This window comes from Felis catus, chromosome B1, assembly GCF_018350175.1.
Source record: "Felis catus isolate Fca126 chromosome B1, F.catus_Fca126_mat1.0, whole genome shotgun sequence".
Classification (NCBI taxonomy): Eukaryota; Metazoa; Chordata; class Mammalia; order Carnivora; family Felidae; genus Felis; species Felis catus.
The window spans coordinates 187,080,329-187,100,604 of record NC_058371.1 but is presented as its reverse complement, the minus strand read 5'-3'; the positions used below and the strand labels follow the sequence as shown (position 1 = coordinate 187,100,604).

General features: G+C 39.8%; 1 protein-coding gene across 1 annotated transcript in view; it reads left to right on the top strand.

The window, feature by feature from the left end:
• The first annotated feature begins 631 nt into the window (after positions 1 to 631).
• GBA3 (glucosylceramidase beta 3) overlaps positions 632 to 20,276 on the top strand; it is a 153,726-nt gene continuing 134,081 nt past the window's right edge. Inside the window, exon 1 of the mRNA XM_045056538.1 lies at positions 632 to 776. Coding sequence (XP_044912473.1) covers positions 755 to 776 — 22 coding nt within the window. The 5' untranslated portion in view covers positions 632 to 754. The remainder of the gene's footprint in view (positions 777 to 20,276) is intronic.

Genomic DNA, 20,276 nt, shown 5'->3' with positions numbered 1-20,276 from the left:
TATGTGGCGGGTTGCAAACTGTTGTCACTCTCGGGTTCACATTTCTCTGAGTAAATTGAGGAAGACATTATTGCTCTGCTGCACCAAGTGAGCACACACATGTGTACAGTAACACAAAAGCTTTCCATTTGTCACTATAAACTCCTAGGGTGACAATGCCATTTTCCCTTTTCTGTAAAAGTGTGGGACTTTGAAACTCAGGACCTTGTTTCTTTCCCTGAAGTAAAATGAGGAAGAAAAAAAATGAAAAGGACCTTGAAGTTTCCTGGTGATTCCAGTTTCCTAGCTCCTGTCCCTCCCAGGGATGCCCAATGCTTTAATTGAAATAAAGTTTCCTAGGCATTCCTCCCAGCTCTGGTTCTGTGAATAACCAGCCTGACAGCTTTCTCCTTACTTGCTAGTGTTAGAGCACTTGGAGTACACTTGAACTGACCATAGAGTGGGTGGCTAGAGTCCATTTGAATAGCAGCTTCCAAATGCTGCCAAATATATAAAATCCAGACAGAGAAATAGGTAGGCTTTGCAGAGGTTAGAGAGTATGGATCTATATGTCAGCTGTCCCTAAAGGATTCCTTCCTACAGGTTCTCCTTCTGAGATCTCTCCAGGAGATGAGTTGTTGACATCCTTTCTTGACTTCACTCCTGATGCGGAATGCCAGAACATCCACTCCTGGACAGCACTGGTTGGAAGGGGAGGATGTTTAGAGGAATTGGACAGTTTGCCAAACGGTTCCACGAATTAGGAGCTTGACATATGGTAATATGCTTGGTTAAAAGTAAGTGTATCTTTTGTTTAAATGAGAGGTAGTTGGGGTGATTATTTTTGTCTCAGCAGATCTCTAAGGAGAGAAAAAATTAATTCACAACATCTAAGGAGGGGAACTAAGTTAAGCTCCATGTGCTATGATTAAGGTCTAAGTCCTGAGTGGTCCAGCAAGAGAAAAGGTAAGCAGGGAGGCTCTGAGCGGAGACCCCAAGCTTATTAGAATCACAGCTAACATGGCTGTGCGTGGCATTGAGTGGAATGACAATGCATGCTTGTGTTGTGATTGCTAACGTAAAAGGTGTCAATATTAAGGCTCTGTGTTACACCAGTGAGCAGCTGTCCTCTGGTATTCCGATATCTGAGGGTTCCTTTAAAGGCTCCTAATCTTAATCTTTTCTTTTTCCTCTGAGCTTTTAATATTCTCAAAAGTCAATCTTAATCGAACTTCTTAATCAGGCTAGCTTCTCTTCTTTGAAATTACTTCCCTTTGACAATATCTTAATAGTAACTAAGGCATCCATGCAGAAAATTAGAAATGCATTACCCTCCCACCTCTCATTTTCATCCCCCATGCAGCAAGTGGGCACTGTTGGCTGGAGCCCAAGGCTTTTGAGAAAAGCAAGGGGGATTCCTTCAAGAAATGAGAAACATTTGTACAGTGGCTATACCATTCTTAGAATCTATCTCCTCTTACTCCTTCCTTCTTTTTCTTCTTCATCCCAAATATATATTAAGAAGCTACTAGGCAAGAGGTCCTATGCTAGGCTTTAGGAAGAGATGCAGATATCAGAGCAAGATATTGTTTCTGTTGTAGAGAAATACTCAATCTGGTTGGGGAGCTGCTAAGACATAGTAATTAAAGATTCAGCATTTGAAATCAGAAGAACTGAGTTCCAATGTTGCTTTTCTGTTTTGGCTATAGGTCCTTGGGCAAATTTTAAATCCTTACTATGTTTTCTCAGCTGTGAGATGGAGTTAATAATACCTTTCCTACATGATTGTTGTGTAGGGACTCAATGACACCGAAGAGGGTCTGACACATATTAAGCACTTAAAAATATTGGCTGTTTTTAGAGGAGATAAGATAAAGATACAAATCATTTAAATAGCTAAACATAAAGTTAACATAAAGGCACATATTAGCATAAATTCTATGAAATTGGTAACTCTTAGAGTTCAACAATTCAAAACTAAGCTAACTGTCCCAAAAGCTCTTCCAACGAGAGTCAAAATTATAATATGGTGCTTCGTTTCTCTATTGTTCACACTAAAACTCACTGTCCCCTTCAATGTTGCCCTGTTTGAAGTGAGTGAATGGACAAGTGTCCAAGACAACACGCATGCTGCCAAAGACATTAGAATCTGCAAAAAATCTGAAACATACCAGAAACGGACACCCATGTGGTAAGCAAGAAGCAATCAGGAGATGTCTTTCTTGTAAAACTTGGTGTTGAAATTGTAGATGTGATATTGCAGCGTGTAGAATACTGGAATCAGAATCAGAAGATTCTGTTCATAGTGAAAAACAAAGGCCTAGAGTAAGAATATGGCAAGTTTTCAGCCTTAAACCAAGAACCAATGGGTTCTGATTCTAATCAGCAGCTTCTCTTGATTCCTTATTTAATTTAAATATATTAGCTCAGAATACCATGTGCTCTTGGAAGGAAGGGAACGTGTTTCTTGTTTTGTCTTCTCTCCATAGAATCCAACAAGATTCTGAGCCCCTTAGCTACTAGGACTAACCTTAGAGAATAACCTTAGTGCAAACAAATCCAGGTTAGTCAAAAAAACCTAGGGGAAAAAATCTCCAGAAGAATTTAAGATGCAGCGTTCTTTGTTTTGACCTGTAGAGAATCTGCCGACAGATAATGTGAGAAATTAACTCTGTGCCTAAAGATAAGGCAATTGGTTTTGATAATCGTTTCAGGTGTATTTTCTAGCCTATTTTATTTATTTATTTATTTTTTTGAAGTTTATTTATTTATTTATTTTGAGACAGAGTGTGCACACAAGCAGGGGAGGGGCAGAGAGAGAGGGGAAGAGAGAGAATTCCAAAGTAGGCTCCACACTGTCAGTGCAGAACCTGATGTAGGGCTTGATCTCACAACCATGAGATCATGACCTGAGCTGAAATCAAGAGTTGGACACTTAACTAACTGAGCTACCCAAGTGCCCCCAGCATGTTTAAAAAGAAAAAAAATATGGAATGTCTTTTATCTGTATCCTGGAGCCCAATTCACAGGGACTCAAGTAAATGATGAAATTAAGTTTTCTGCCTGACACAGCTGGGAATGGGATCTCAGAGCTGAAATAATCTCATCAAGTCAATAGTCATAATAATTACTACTATCTATTTAATACTTTATAAAAGTTTACACGATTCTTCAAAACACATTTATTTTAGCATCTGTTATGCTCTGTATTTAGCTACTGGTGTTACAAATAAATAATAATTTTCATATGTTGACAAGTTCCTGTGTCTTGTATTTTCTTCTGAACTTCCTATTTATACATACTGGATCCTTACAACAACCCTCCCACATAGCTAATATTACCTGCATATTACAGGCAGTGAAATTGAGACATAGAGCTGAAAGATCTTGCTTAATGCCCCACCACTTTCAAGCAACAGAGCTGATAGTCAAACCCAGGTGTCTGTCAGGCTTTGGGATTCTCATGTTCCATGGTGGTTGCTTTTCAGTGGTGCATGGAACAAAGGGAACGTCAATACCCATGCAATTGTGATATATTATGATAGAAGCCAACAGAGAGTTATGTGAAAATATAAGTATTTATTCTTTAAATATGAAAGTGTTTTGTTCACAATGCTGCAGAGTCTCAAGACTTTGTAAGCTGTTATAGTAGTTTCTCCTTAATATTCTCTCTGTCTCTCAAACTCTATTTATTGTGAAGGAACTGGAGTTTAGAGTAGGTGTTAACTAACTTAATAAAAATGATCAGAATGATAATGATAAGTGACTGAGCTAGAATTCAAACACAGGGTTGTCAAGTGTCAAAAACTACACCTTCTACTGATTCTTGATGTGCTCAGAGTCTCTTAGGTGCTATGAGATGTTGGGAAGCATTTATTTAACTCTGCCATTACTTAACTCAAGGTAACACTTGGACTATGATTTGCAAGACTGGAAGTCTACTAAGTGAACAAGATGAGGGAGGGCATCTCAGATTATAGAGCCAGCATGACAGATTATAGAGCCAGCAGGAGCAAGCACTCCCGAGAGAGAAGAGCAGAGTAGGTCCAGGAAGCGCAAGTCATTTGCTATGGCTGTTGACGTGCAATGGCATGTCAGATGAGCCCTGATTTCCCACGACATTATAAATAAAGCACTGGCATAGTTCAGAGAAGGAAGAAAATATAATGTTGACTCTAGGGAAATTAGATAAGATCTCATAGGAATGACACTTGAATCTTGAAGGACGAATGAAAATTGGACAGATGAAGATGGAGAGGGAAAAGCATTCCAAATGGCAGGAATAGCATTAGAGAAGGAATAAATACATATTCAGTCTGTGGACAGGAATCATGAATAATCATTCACTTTGACGAGACTCAGGGAAATAAGATTGGAAAAAGATGCTTTGCCAAATCTGGGAAAGCCTTGACTTCCAGGTGAAGGAATTTTATTTTACTTGTAGGAACCGCTGATGGAAAGACATGATCAAAACTGTGTTTAAAAAGTTGCAGATTGATACAGAATTAATTTCTAAGACTTCAATAAAAACTCCTGTCAGATTAATTTTAGTAAAAATCAACACCAAGACAAATAACCAAATTGACTTTTGTATCATGTTTTTCACTTTACAACAGGTTTCAGCTAAGGGTTCATTTGATCCTTCAACCAATTCAAGGCAGGCAGATGAGGTAGCTTGAGAAACAGAGATTTAAGGAGACTTCCCCAAGTATGCCCTGTCCTTACAGAGTGCATTGAGATCTTCTGACTTCAGGCTCAATATTTTCTGAGTATCCTCACGGTGGGCCCTGGAATTTTACATTACTTTGTTTTCTTCTTTAGACCATCTTGTTCTTCTTCCCACAATGAAACAGATGTCTGTTTCGGCATGAATGTAAAGCTCACATTAATGATTATATATATCGGGCACAGTTCTAAATGTTCCCTGTGAATAAAATAAATTAATAGTAACAATTATCCAAAGTGGGTACTGTTACATTTCACAAATAAGGAAATCGAGGACTAGTTTGCTTCAAGTTCTTGCAGCTGTAAGTGACAGAGCCTGGATCTGAACTCATGGACTATGGCATGAACATGCAACTGTGTAACTACCACACGTCGCTATTTTCCCAGGAGCAAGAGCTGTTTTAGAGTTTGGTTAATGTAGATGCAGAATAAGCAGCCTTATCAAGCCAGCAGAATTACTTCTGAGCTTGACCAGATATCTGTAATAATGATTTGTAAAAGCAATCACAATATAAATCTGTATGCAACTTATTTGAAAGTAGCAATTTGGATTTACAGGTTTCCCAGTAGCTGTTAAAGTGATCTCTGTAGCATGCTGATCCTTTTATGAACATCTATAGTTGACCTAGAGGTAGGTGTACATGGTGATAGCAAGTGGAAGGCAATGAGTTATGAGACCGACTTGCATTGGTTTTAGCAGCTGTCAGCCAGTGTCTTAAATTCCTCATTTATAAAATAAGGCAAACAGAAATAATCTCCAGGAAACTTTCTGATCATAAATAAGAACAAGTGTTCTCCCTTTCTTTCTCCTTACATCATTACATCAATAGGTACATCCACCCACTGATGCGATACTTGCCAGAGGCATCGGATCCAGCTTGTTGAACCGTTTTCCTAGAGTGACTTATGTACACCATGAACAGATCACAAATCATGAGGTCTTACGGTCTGGTCTTGCCCACCAACAGAAAATTACATTTTGCTGATGGAATATATTTGAGCCATGCCTAAATGACAGTCTAATTTATGATTTTAAGAAGATAAAGTGAGGCAAGTGGCCAAGATGGTTTATGGAAATGGATTTGAAAAAATGTGTCAGAGCTTGGAAAGCTGGGGAAAGCAGCAGTTTTTGTTTGTTTATTTGTTTGTTTGTGGTTTTCCCTGTTTGTTTTACATTAGCCAGACCTTACCCCTTTCCCTCTAATCCTTTCCCCTCTGCTCGCCAGCTTTATTCAAGAAAACCACCAGAATGCAAGTTTAGATCCTTTGTAGATATCAAAATGGTTACCACAGGCCAGTTTGTACTCAAGAAGCTTAAAATCTACCTGAGAAGAGAGACTGCAAGCCTCTGTTCCACAAGGGAAGCGGTCTCTGGGAGGTAGGGCTTTTTAAAGGAAGGTGTTAATGGCCCAGGAAGTCAGAAGTGAGAGCTCCAAACAAAGATGATCTTTGCAACAGCTGGTGCCCCATAAAAAAAGGGAGGATGGCCTTCTGGGGCTTTTGTCTCTAGTGACTCCTGAACTGTAAATCAGAACAATTCCCACACTCCACATGGCTTTTCTTTCATTTATAAACATGAGTACACAATTCCACCTCAGGGGCTAAGCCTCTTCCTTTCTAGCCATCATTTGTCTGGAAGAGTCTAGATTTTGCCTAAGTGGAAAATGGTGATATTTTAGGAATTCAGTTTCACAGAAAGAATGGGTGTGTCCTCCTCATTTGTCCTCTTGCCCAGGAGGGAAGAGCTAAAATCACACATTGGAGATTTAGGTTAAAGCCAATAGTTTTATTGTCAAATAAATCCCCATGCTGCTCTTCCCCAGCTTTGAATTGAGCAAGTTTCTAAATCTTGATAACCATCCATTTCTAAGTCTTTAAAAAGAGAGTAAGACTTCTTAGCCTTCAAGATTGTTGTGGAGAGGAATTAAGTCAGCTTGGCAAAGTGGATAGGATAATGCCTGGGCTACAGTTGTTGATTCCTTTCAACCCTCTCTCTTTCAACACCACTCCCTCCAAATACCTAGTTTCATCATGAAAAATGGAAGAGCTTTAAGACAAAGTGAAATGGTTAAAGTTGTTGTAGGTCTGAGCGTTGTGAACACAGTCCCACACATACTGCCAACAGTCATTGAAAGAATAACATTATGTGTATGCTTTTTTGACGTTTCTCTCTTCCCTCAAACATCTGTAGTTTATCTATGAACTATTCTCATTTATGTTAGGTGTCTGTGAAGAGAGACAGGAGAAGAGAGATAAATCGTCAATCCTTGCCTTGGAAAACCTACTGCATTCTCTTACCCAAACTGGACCTTGTAGTATGGGTTTCTAGAATCAGGCTGTGCTCTGGAATATGAAATCTAGACTGAGGTAGAAAGCTCAAGTGTTAGAGCTGATTGTTCTGATTTAGGGAAGCATGACTTTTTTCCTTCCTGTCAAAAGCAAGTTACCTTGCTTCAAAAAGTATTATTCTTATCTACATAATTTAACTCAAGTAAGTTCTTTGACACTTTTTATAGAATGATTTAAATTGCAGGAAAGTTTTTTAAAAAGCATTTTGGTGGGCTTTTTTTTTTTTTTTTTCCCCTTTAAAGCATAATGTTGATCCAACAAAATGGAGTACCAGAATTCTGGTAGTATGTTGACCTAGCAAGAGATATTTGTGCAAGATATGGTGATTACTTGAAATAACCTTCCTGGTTTGGAGACCCGATTCAATGTTTTCTAGTCAATGTGCTACCAATTCATTTGGGTGTCCCACAATGTCATGACTTTCTTTTATTCTACTGTGTGAAACCTAGTACCAGGTGTATATGTCAACATGTATTTCTAGGTTTGTCTCTCCCTTTGCAGTTTTTACTTTTATACATAGAAGAGAGAGAAGGAAAGAGTAGAGGGGATTATTAAAAAAACAAACAAACAAACAAAAAAACAAAAACATAGAGTGAAGACACATTGGCCTCAAGTGGAATTTTCATGATCTTTTGGTTATTGTTAGATATATGCCTGTTGAAAAGTGGAACTACCAAGTGAAGATATAAGTGCTTATAAAAAGCTGAGAAAAATCAAAGCAATTTTGGGAAAGGCTCCTCTAGTACATGGACTCTGCGGTAGAAATGTGTTCTGCCTTCTATTAGAAGAATTGACTGAGTCTTCCAAGGGGATGAAAATGCTGGAAAGAGACAAGACTTGGAATGGAAAAGGCTGGACTTGAGTTCTGGCTTTGCTGACTTATCACAATGCTTTTCCAGGCAATGCTCTGGCCCTCTTCTTCATTTATAAATGGTGGTGCTTTACCAAATGACCTTTAATATTATTTGTAGCTCAAAAGACTCTATGACCCTAACCAAGGATTCCTCTCCAAGCTCCATGAATAGGGCCTTTTCAGTTCTAGGTTTTATGGTTCTGAATGAAGGTCTTACTTCCATTTGACCACTGTGGAAAAAGAGGAGAGAGGTTTGGAAGGGAGCTCTGTGTAGTTCACTGCTCTACCATGTGGCACAAAGAACAGCTGTACTACAAGCAAGTCTGCTTCCTAAAAAAATAAGATGTTCTAAAGTGACAAAAAAAGACCAAGTAGTGAAAGGGTAAGAGCTGCTGGAATGTTAGCTTTATTTAGCCCCAGATGACTGGCAGTCAGTTGTGACATTATTACTCAATGTGCCTAGGCTGCCATTCAAAACAGTTGTTGCAAGTGCTCCAGAGAGAACAGTAGGCCTGTGTAGTTCTGTTTTCCCTCTTTTCTAGAGGGGGTGGAGTGGAATGTTCACACAGCTGGCTTTGAAGACTGTTGGTGGTTAGAATCAGGGTCTGTTGATGGTCAGTAGAATTTGTCTACTCCTCATGTGGTCTCATTTTAAGAAAAATGCTTTTGCTTTTCTAGTATATAATGTATACTTATTGTAGAACATACCATAACCTCACCACTAAGACATATGCAGATGTGTCTTTTTGTACATCAAGAAGAAGCCAGAGAAGCATGGGAGGGAGGAAATCCAGACGTGCACATATGGAAATAGGCCTGGAGAAGCTAAGGAACCTTGCAACATGTACAGATTCTTTGTACTACACCACCCTTCCTCAGGCTCAGCTAAACATTTCAGAAGAGTGAAAGCATTGTTGATATTCAAAAGCTAAAGTAAGGTCTTGGAATAAGGCAATTTTGTTCTGTTTCTGAAGCAAGAAAAGAATCACAGTGCACACCAGGATAATGATTTTGGAAGCTCAGTTAATTGTGAAGGTGAGGCTGATCCAGCTTGTGGCTAGATATAAAGGAAATATTGTTCCCTTCCCATAAATGATTTCCCATATGTAAAGTGGGGCTGAACCTAGCAGGTGACTTCAGAGATGTGGAAACATTTAACCACATATGAATAAATCTTGCAAACACTTTAAAAAAAATGCAAAGTATAACCTTTAAAGTAAAATTGCGGCTGTCACATTTGGAGACTGAAAGCTCTAAAAGCAGAGCTTTTTTATACCAACCACAAAGGCCAGGGACCTGTGGTTTTATTGGATTTCTCATCCCAAGAAAATATTTACACTTGGATGAAATGATGCGTTTTTAACTATAAAAGCCAAGCAGAGCATATTTATGAAGAATGTTGCAAATAAAAATGTTTTTTTCCCTTAGCCTGGCAAAAGTGACAGCTCTGGTTAAGGCACCAAAAAACTCCGTAAAATATAGAATCACAGTTCTTTTAAGTGGGTGAAGCTTTTTATTCTTAGTAAGGACGTATATGAGTGATTGCCATGAAGGAAAAAGGACTTTAGTGAGTGTCCTGCTTTCTACTGCCAAAAAATTCCAGTCACTAGAGTTTTTGGAAGCTTCTATCCATATATATGAGAGGAAGAGAAAAGAACAGCACAAGAGAGAATGAGAAAAAAATAATTAACATAGATATAGCTCAATAGACCAGAGGCAAAATGAAATAAATTAACATTGTAGGGAAATAAAGGCTTTTGGGAAGGAATTTAACAATGTTTGCCATTCAATCATTGACAATCCAATTTTTTTTTTAAGTTATTGGTTTAGGGGTCGATTGGTTTGGGAAAAAACCCACCCCAAACTAAGTGTTTGCTTCATGTATTAGCCATTATGCCATCAAATAAAGTCCTTATTTTTAGCTGACGCCTCCAGGCTTCTGAATAACAGAAGCAGAAATAAAACAAAAGCTGGGGAAAGTGATCCAGAAATGGATGTGTTGACACACGCTGGCATTTTGTCCTAACAAAAGTAATATCCAAATGCACTAAAATAGGAGGGGCCAAATCTCATCCTCAATATTCCCTATTTGTTCTCTCATTTTTACAGTTCTGATTGCCTCTTTAAAGGATATAAGGCCAACCCCAGGAGAAAACTACATAAGGAACTTATAAAAAAAAAAAAAAAAGAACTTCTTAAACTGTCTTATTAGACTGAAATTTAATTATAGCAAGTGCAGCAAATATTGCTTAGAATATGGAAATGAGTGACCCCAAGGATTCAGTATTTTTATAAGATTGCACTGATGTGAAGTTATAAGATAGCTATATTGGTCTTTGGCCCCTCTTCCTGACTCAGAGCTCCTAAAATCCTTGTAACTTACTAGATTACAGGAACATCTTTTGCTTTAATGAGGGGACTCTTGGTGGGCTTCTGGATGGGGCCAGTCACAAGAAAGGCCAGCCATGAAGAGACTTGGAACTTTCAACCTCACCCCCAATGTCCAGAGAGGGTAGAGGGGCTAGAAGTGGGGTTAATAATTGATCATACTTCCATGATGAAGCCTCCATAAAAATCCTAATTATGGGAGGCTCAAAGAGCTTCTAGGTTGGTGAACACATTCAAGCTGGGACATGTAGCACCCCAACTTCATGGGGACAACAGGTCCCGCACCAGGGATTCTATTAGACCTTTCCCTGTGTATCTCTTCATCTGGCTGTGCCTCTGTGTGCTTTATCACATTCTTTATTATATAGCAAACTGATAAACATGAGTGAGTGTTTCCCTGAGTTCTGAATTGTTAGAAGGAGTGTGGGAACCTCAACTTCTAGCTGGTTTGTCAGAAGTATAGGTACAAATTGGAACTTGCAACTGGCCTCTGAGGTGGTGGCATTCCCTGGGACTGAGCACATAACTTACGGGATCTGATGCAAACTCTAGGTGGAATTGTCCTACTGAATTGTAGGACCCCTGTTGGTGTTGAAGTTGGTCAGTGTGGGAAAAAACCCACATGGCTGGCCTCAGAAGTGTTGTGAGTGCAAGAGGTGCCTGGCTGGCTCAGTCAGTAGAGCATGCAACTCTTGATCTCAGGGTTGTGAGTTTAAATTCCACGTTGGGCATAGAGCTTACTTAAAAAAAAAAAGGAAAGGAAAGATGTGAGTGTGAGAATATGGAAGACTGTATTTTTTTTTTTTTTTGGATAGCTGAGAGATTTATTTTCACAGTGTTTATTGGACTACATTCGATTGCAATAACAAATGGCAAAAGGCCACAAGTCCAGCAAAAGAGAGGGCACCTAATGCATCACACTGGACATTGGAAAGAATTAGCAGGGTACATTTTTCCATGCACACATGTGACTTCTGTTCTGGCTCCATTCCTTTGCTGGATTTGTCTAGACAAGAGCAGGTACAGCAATTGTAAAAGTGGGAGAATCCATGTCAGAGGAGCTGTGTCTAAGGAGAGAAGCCATTCACAAGTGTGAGCCTTGGAGAAATATTGCTCCCATACACCCCATAATTGTCTGCTTTCACACGTCCTCTGCCTTCCACCTGTCTCCCTTCCACTGCCAAATTAAACTGACTTAGGGAATTGGCTTCTTTTAGATGTTCTCTGCTGTGAAAAAGAATCCCTGCCCAACCTCACCGCTGTCCTTATGGCCCTCTGAGACTGCTACTTTGAACAAATAGCATGTCTTACCCATGACTGTTTTTGATGAAGCTTATCAGTGGTGGGCCTGGCACTTTTCACAGAGCTTCACATGTATCATCTCATTGGATGTGCACAACAAGCCCATGAGCTAAGAATGATGATCCCTCCTTGGCAGGGAAAACTGTGGTTCAGAGAGGTCAAGAAATGCATCCAAAGGGGTGTCTGGATGGCTCAGTTGGTGGAGCATGCAACTCTTAATCTTGAGGTTGTGGGTTCGAGCCCCACGCTGGGTACAGAGATTACTTAAAAAATAAAAATAAATAAATAATAAAAAACGCATCCAAGTTTTACATAAGTAAGAAACAGCAAAGTTATCCCTTTCATGGGGCCTGTCATGTGACATCCAAGCCCATAGACCTTGTCCAGTCATTCATTATTCTAGAAAAGAAGTGTCATCTGAGGTTTAAAAATACTGCATATTCAAATTTTCTTCCCAATAAAAAGTGGCAAAGGCAAAGCTAATCAACATCTTCTTTACTGTTAAAATGTACATAAGACAGAGGGGAAATGAGTGGTTGTGCGTGGATTTAAAGTGGGTGAAAATAATGGCCTAAGACATTTGGCCATTTGGCCCCAGTTTCAAACATTTGGGTACACTTTTAAAATTTGTGCAATTGGCTTTGTCATGCCTTCATTACTACTTACTTTACATTGACTCGACCTTTTTTTTTTTTTAGCCTAAAAATGGGCTTATAAATATATTTATATCATGGTGGCATATAGAAAACTAGAATCATTTATTGTAAGTAAAAGGTAACCCATAAATATAATGAGAACATGGCAATTTTACTAAATTTTAGCTTCCTCTGTTTTGGGCTTTTACCCCTCAGTTTCTAGCCCCCTCTCCTCCTTCAGACTTCTTTTGCTGTTTGCCTTCAAGCCAGAGGACAGAGGTTTCCTGCTTGAATTCCATGAGGGGTGTCCTCAGGGTAAAAACCTTTAAAAATGGATCACACTCTGCTTCACTTCCCTTCTTTTATGGTTTGTCTCTTCCCCTGTAGCTATCCACATTTACTTTATCTTCAGTTGTCTTTGGTGTTATATTTAGAGTTTACAGTTGGAATTGGTAATTCTGATACAAGCTATCTGCCATTATCAGAAGCTAAAACTTTTGTTTTTAATCACATTTGTAATTAGATTTTTGTGGGTTTTTTTTTTTTTTGTTTGTTTTTTTTTTTTTTTTTTTTGCTTGTGTGTATTAATACCTGTCTCTTCAATGGAGCTCTAAGCACATGAAGTGAATGTTCTAAAAAGAGGTTTTTAGGAAAAATTCTCATTTGTCACAAGCTTCTTCATCCTGACCTTAACTGTTTTGGCATATTTTAATGACCTCCCCTTTATTTCAGGAATAATATCAATGTATTGCTCATGCTTTATACATTTTGATTGTTACATGTAAAGATTATAATGCAAAAAATCATTAGAATACAACCACATAGAACTCACGCATGAAATGAGAATGTAATAATCTTATATAATTATTGAAAATGAGCAGACCATTTTTTAGCTCTAAATGTTATGAACCAAAGCAGAAGTTGAGGTCTGGTGTTGTATCATGCACCATTGTTCAAAGCAGGGATTCCCAAATAAAGGGAATGTGAGTACAGGACAGAGCTGCCTATGAAGGACAGTGAGGGGTGCTCCCTGCTTGGTGCAGAGGCAGAGAGATGCCCCATACCATCAGCACACCAAATTGGGCAGGTGGATTTTTAAACCAGCCTCCCTAACACCCAGAAGCATCACAGATAGCTTTTCTGGTGGAGTGCTCAGAGAAGAATCCTTATCATCTGTTCCTTGAGCCTAAATCCTAAATCCACTTCAGGCCATGGTCCCAGAGGGTTTGCTTTCTCTGTTGATGACATCAAATGTACAATAGCGTCCTGTAGTTTTTGGTACACTTCCCTCTTCCCTACCTGTCTCCTTTTTCTACTCTGAATCCGTAAATTTGTTGGGAGGAGGAGTGGCCATAATATGCTTAGGAAAATTATTGGTAACTCTTATTCTTTGATTCCTCCCTGAGTAACTTGGGATAAAAATGGGATGCTATTAAACAAAGTTGAGGACCTTTAATTAGTAAATTGGAAGATAATTCAAGCCCTAACACTATGTTCAGGGATTGACTTGGTTGGATCGGTTCACCACTTTTTCCTAGGGTTTAGTATGGTGCCTGGCTCATAACAAATGATCATTACCCATTTGGTGATTAAATTGATGAATTCGGGGAAACCATATACCAAATGAGTCTTTCATTTTTAGCTCGCCTAAGTAAGGTAATCTCTACTTTAGAAGAGTTATAAACCGATAAGGAAGTCAGACCACTAAACACATTTTAAAATAAAATGGCATGAGTGTTATGATAAGGGGTGCACAAGGTCCAATGGGAGCTTGGGGCAGTGGGACACCTAACTCTTTCTGGAGAATATGTCCTTAAAAAGGAAACCTTCAGGGGCGCCTAGGTGGTTCAGTAAGTTGAGCGTGCGACTTTGGCTCAGGTCATGATCTCGTGGTCTGTGAGTTTGAGCCCACGTCGGAGCTCTGTGCTGACAGCTCAGAGCCTGCAGCCTGCTTTGGGTTCTGTGGCTGCCTCTCTCTCTGCCCCTCCCCTGCTCATGCTCTGTCTCTCTCTGTCAAAAATAAATAAACATTAAAAGGAAACCTTCAGCTGGCTAATGGAAGAGTGGTGAGAGTTAGCCACAATAAAGGGAGAAAAATATTCCAGGTAGAAGAAGCAGTGTTTGTTAATAATTGTGTTGAAGGGGGCGCCTGGGTGGCTCAGTTGGTTAAGCATCCGACTTCGGCTCAGGTCACGATCTCACTGTCCATGAGTCTGAGCCCCGCGTCGGGCTCTGTGCTGACTGCTCAGAGCCCGGAGCCTGTTTCAGATTCTGTGTCTCGCTCTCTCTCTGACCCTCCCCCGTTTATGCTCTGTCTCTCTCTATCTCAAAAATAAATAAACGTTAAAAAAAAATTAAAAAAAATAATAATTGTGTTGAAGAAGAGACGGAGCATGGTAGATTTGAAAATCTGAAAAAAGGAGAGCTTGTGAGAGGAACACTGGTGTGGATGTCAATGGAAGGGAGGCAGGAACCAGATCATTGCAGGCTTTATGCAGGTCAAGAAGTTTGAACTTCAGGGGCAAGTGACAATCTGAACAATTTGTGTTTTAGAAAGATGGCTCAGGCTGCTCTCGAGGCTCTTGGATGGGAACACAACTGGAAGTTGGGAGTTAGCACCTTTGGAACTTTGTAGTCTTGAGAGGATTTCTGTGGACTTTGCATTAAGAGGTCACAGAGATGAAGGTGAATGGACATATATAAGATAGGTCAAGGAATTGGAGTCAACGGTATTTGGAGGTGGGCTGCATGTGGTAGAAAGTAGGAAGAGGACAAGCGAAAGGTTCAGAATGTTGTCTAGGCCATCTGGTGCTCTTTGACTAAGGACCCAAGAGACACAGGTCTGGGCAGTTTCTCCTAGGCCATCACATGCTGTATGTCATTGCTTGCTCTTTCCACACAATTCATCTAAATTAATTTTTTTAATGTTTATTTATTTTTGAGAGAGAGACAGAACACGAGTGGGGGAGGGGCAGAGAGAAAGGAAGGCACAGAATCCAAAGCAGGCTCCAGGCTCCAGGCTCCAAGCTGTCAGCACAGAGCCCCAAGTGGGGCTTGAGCCCAGGAACCATGAGATCATGACCTGAGTCGATGTCAGACATTCAACCAACTCAGCCACCCAGGCACCCCTAAATTAATTTTATGATCACTGAAATTGTTCCTTTTCACTCTGGTTTTACATCGTGTTTGGCTTCATTCTAGTCTTTTACACTTCCTTTTCAGATTGTGGGCCTCCAATGCTTTGCTTTATTCACTATGGGAAGAAAATGCTTTTGAAGTTCCAAACCCAATCCCTGAAGCAAGATTAACAATCAAAGATACTTTCAAATGTGCAAATGCTCATGGGACTTAGGTGGATTAGCTACAGTCTAGTCCTGAGGCACATGGCACACCTGTGCATGGCCATGAACAGTTCAGAAGGAAAACCAGTTCCTGGTCTGTAGCAAGGCCTTTGAGCCTGAGGACTCTGTTTCTGGTGTTTAACATGAAGACCAGGACTGAGAGTATACCTCCTTAAATTTTTGTCCCAGGCACCTCACTTGTAACCCTAATTCCAGCTCAGTTTAGCACTTCTCCAGATAGTCCATAGATATACAAATGGAGGTTAAATTACATTGGTGGAAGTTTTTTTAGGAGGATGATCTGAGTAGCTAAATCTTGAGTATGTGGAATAATAGTTCTGGTGAATCTGAATTGTTAATGAGGTGGACAGAGTCACTGCACTATGGATAATGTCCTAAAATGCCTTATTACTAGAATCTGATACTATAGCTGTGGGTATTTGCTGGAAGGCTCCCAAAAGTATTATGAGTTCTCTCTGTCTCTTCGGACTGCCTTTTATTCTTAGAGCTGCTAAGCTCAACAGTTGAACTTTGAGTGGTATTGAGAGGTTTTTGTGATTACTTGTATGCCTTTGTTAGTACCAGCCTGTCAACACCTTAAAGGACAGAGCATCTTTTTGTTTGTTTTGGAAATTACTCAACAGTAATCTTTAATTATATAACAGTATGACTTTTTGAAATGTTGATTGATGCACTGCTGTTGTTTTATATTGCACCCATGTTAAATCTTATGGGGCGTATGGCCTTCAATAAATAAATGCAAATAATGTAATTGAATCCCACTTCAGTGTGCCATTAATTATCTCACATATATCTTCATTGCCTGCCTGGTGACATGAGCCAGCATTCAAGACAGCTAGAAAAAATATCCAGTAAATTTCTTTATTTGGAGGGGATTTATGATGTATAGACACACATATGAATTATGTATATGTACACACATCCACTTTCATATATCTAAGTCCATACTCACTTATATACGTCTGTATCTACATCAGACCATATGCATGGCTAAATATGAACACATGCACATCCATATTGCACACATATACACATGTACGTATATATGTATGTATATGCAGAGACAGATACAGATATAGACACACAACATATATATATACTGTATATGAATCTTTTGGTTGTAACTAATAGGAAACCCAATCCAAGTAGGTCTAAACCGTAAAGGCAGTTAGAGTTCCTTCCGTCTTTCTTCCGTATCCCAAAGGTAGTCCTCTTTATGTTTATGAAATGGCCGCCAAAAACTTCCACATTCGTGTGTAGCAGGAAGAGGATGTCTGTTTAGGTAACTTCTATAGAAGAGTGAAAAAACTTAAAAAAAATTTTTTTTTAATGTTTATTTATTTTGGAGAGAGAGACAGAGCCCAACAGAGCAGGGGAGGGGCAGAGAGAGAGGGAGACACAGAATCCAAAGCAGGCTCCAGACTCCGAGCTGACAGCACAGAGCCCGACGCGGGGCTCGAACCCCCGAACTGTGAGATCGTGACCTGAGCAGAAGTCAGACACTCAAGCGACTGAGCCACTCAGGCTCTCCGACTGAAAAACCTTCTTACTCAGAACCCCTAAAAGTACATTTTCTCATATCTTATTGTTTGGTTGGGTTTCGAGCCCACCTTTAATCCAATCCCTTAACCAATGAGAGGTGTGAAGATGGACTAAAATTAATCCCCAGAGCTGGTGGATTATTGGGTGTGGTGCGGTGTCAGCTTTTCTGGAATTATGCGGTCTGCACAGGGGAAAGGCAGAGAGCCAAAGGAAAATCAGATTCTGTTACCAACAGAAGCTTGAGAGTTGATTGAATCCTAGGTGGTCTGGATTAATAAATGCCCCTACCCCTTGTCTCCCACACACGTGAGCACACACATCATGGTTGTCAGGAATTTCACAATCAAAGATTCCATTTATAATGGATTTACTTTCTGGACTTCATGTTTTAACAGATTCTATCTACTAAGAAACTGAGAGCATTGTTATAAAGAATTCATTTTTGTATTTTCATGCATGAAAAAAACTGGTATTACCACAATGAGTTCATATAATTCCAGCCTAAAGTAATAAAATTGGAGTTTTAGAAAGCTTAGGAGACCTGAAAGGAAGCGAATGTACAATTGCAATTATAATTATTGAAATATTAAAAATAGCTTGATGGCTCTCAGGAATCAAGGGCTCTGTTTGGGAAGCACTTTTGTAAAATGTGCCTCTTCAACGTCAAGTTTTGACTAGATCTTTCCTGACAAGTGCATAAAGTCAAGATGAATAATCCAATGCACAAACAACCTGGGGTAGATTTGCCCTTTGGTTTACCTCATACTAGCCCCACCCCCTTCTCTTTCCCTGTCACTGTCTTTTTTCTCCAGTGATGTGATACGACCAAAGAGTCTCCCTGCTAGGGGGGAAAATACTTGGAAGTAATTAAACTTTTTTCTTAGGCTTCTTTTTTAAAAATCATAGTCATTGTTCAGAAAGCGTGTTTATTGGCAACTCCCCAATCTCAGTGGTTTAGCAAAGTAGACATTTATTTCTCATTCAACCAAAGTGGGTTGCTTATGGAGTGAGCATTTGCCCTGCTCCATGCGGTGATATAGGGAACCAGGCTCCTTCCATCTCAGGATTGCCTAGGGCCTCAGAGATTTCAGTGGAGCCTGTAGCCTGTGTATCCAGTCAGTAGACGAAAGGAGAATGATGGTATTATGCATGAAACACAGGTGATGATGTGGGCAGATCTCAGCAACCTGGCCCGGAAGTGGTGCACACTATTTCTGCCCACATTCCACTGGTCAAGACAGTCCTGTGACCTCGTCTAACTATAAGGGAGCTGACAAATGTGGTTTGATTGTGTGCCCAGCTGGACAAGGTTTTGGCTAATGCAGAGGAGTCTTTGTTGCAGACTGAAAAATGCTTATTTAGAACCTTGCTTTTCTCCTGACACAGGTACACAGGAACATTTTGAAAGCCAGGGCTTTTGACTCTCAGCATTGTAAGTTGGGAGAGTGAAAGTCATAGCTACTGAGCTGAATCCTTGAAGAATGGCTTGTTTTGCAGTTAACAAAGAGAAGAGTTTCTGCAAGACGTGTTTTTACCTAGAGGTCACTGGATATATAGTCTGTTGGGATTCCTAGGACGTCTAGTGAGATCATACATTCTGATAGCCATTGTGCAAGTAACCATAATGCAAGTACCTTATTTCCCTCCAGTTGGAAGGTGGACACAGGTTGGTGACTCTCGTGAATAGCAGGGTCTGGAGTGCTATTCTGAGCCCGTACCCTGGGAAGGTGGCAGGATCTCAAAGGAATTACTGTGTGGTTTTGAGGTGGGAATTGAACCTAAGGTCTCAGATTTATACCCATTGAGAGGGATTTCTGTGCCTCACGAGCAGAGAGTAAGTGGGCTTGAAGGACCCATGGCAGGCTTGGAAAGTGGACATCTTGGTATTGAGCAAGATGGGCCCAAACTAGGAGATGGGAGAATGAGGACACTAAGCATCTTTAAAATTTGGTCTTCATAAGATCTAAATTTTCTTGAATGGCCCTAAAATGAAGTGGAGGGGACCTACATAATGACAAATTATAGCCAGTTTTGTTAGATAGGGCCATAAAATCAGAATTCTTTTTGTATAAAGAAAGTAAACAAATAAGGTAATTCTTTTTTTCCCCCAGCATTTATTTATTTTTGAGAGAAAGAGACAGAGCGTGAGCAGGAAAGGGGAAGAGAAAGAGGGAGACACAGAATCTGAAGCAGGCTTCAGGCTCTGAGCTGTCAGCACAGAGCCTGACGTGGGGCTTGGACCCACGAGCTGTGAGATCATGACCAGAGCTGAAGTCGGGTGCTCAACCGACTGAGTCACCCAGGAGCCCCAAATAAGATAATTTTTACTCAGTATTGTGGCTGCATATTTATATGTTGTATATCCATTAGGACTTCAGTGCAGGGACTGTTAGTAGTGTGAATTTTCTGTAAGAGCAGAAGAATACAGAAGGATTGTGGATAGCAAAGGAAGGTACTGGAAGAGAGGAAGGAAGAGACTACTGGGAAAGCTCAGGTCCTTAAAGTGTGGTCTACGGATCCCTTGGAGTCTCTGAGACTTTTTTTTGGAGATACACAAGGTCAAAACTATTTTCATAAATATGAAGACATGATTTTCCTTTTTTATTCTCAGCTGTTTGAGTGTGCAGTAGAGTTTTACACAGGCAACAAATAGAGTAAGAAGCAGCTATGGGCACCCAGCTGTTTTCTCCTAAACCACGTATAAAGGAATTTGCAAAAATGTAAAACACTCTTCCCACTAAATGTTTTTGTTTTGGATCATATGATTACTTTTCATAAAATATGTTATTTCTGTTCCCTGCTTTTTATTGCTATATGTTAAATGAAACCATCGGTAATTTTAAGTCTCAGTTTTAATTTCTAAAATGGTAAATATCGATAAGTATAATCCACATTTTAAAAAGTTCTTTAATGGCCTCAATTATTTTTAAGAGTGTACGAGGTCCTGATGCCAAATTGCTTGAGAATGCCATAGTAGATAATCAGATCAGAGGTGAGAGAAATTATATTCTGCCATTTGTGGTCAAGTAACCTCAGAGGCTGTGGAGTGCTAAGAAGGTAGATTGTTCTTTCTGGAGAAAAATCATTAGAAGAACAGTAGCAATTAGCTAGGGGCTGCAGGGGAAGGTGGTCTTTGGTGGG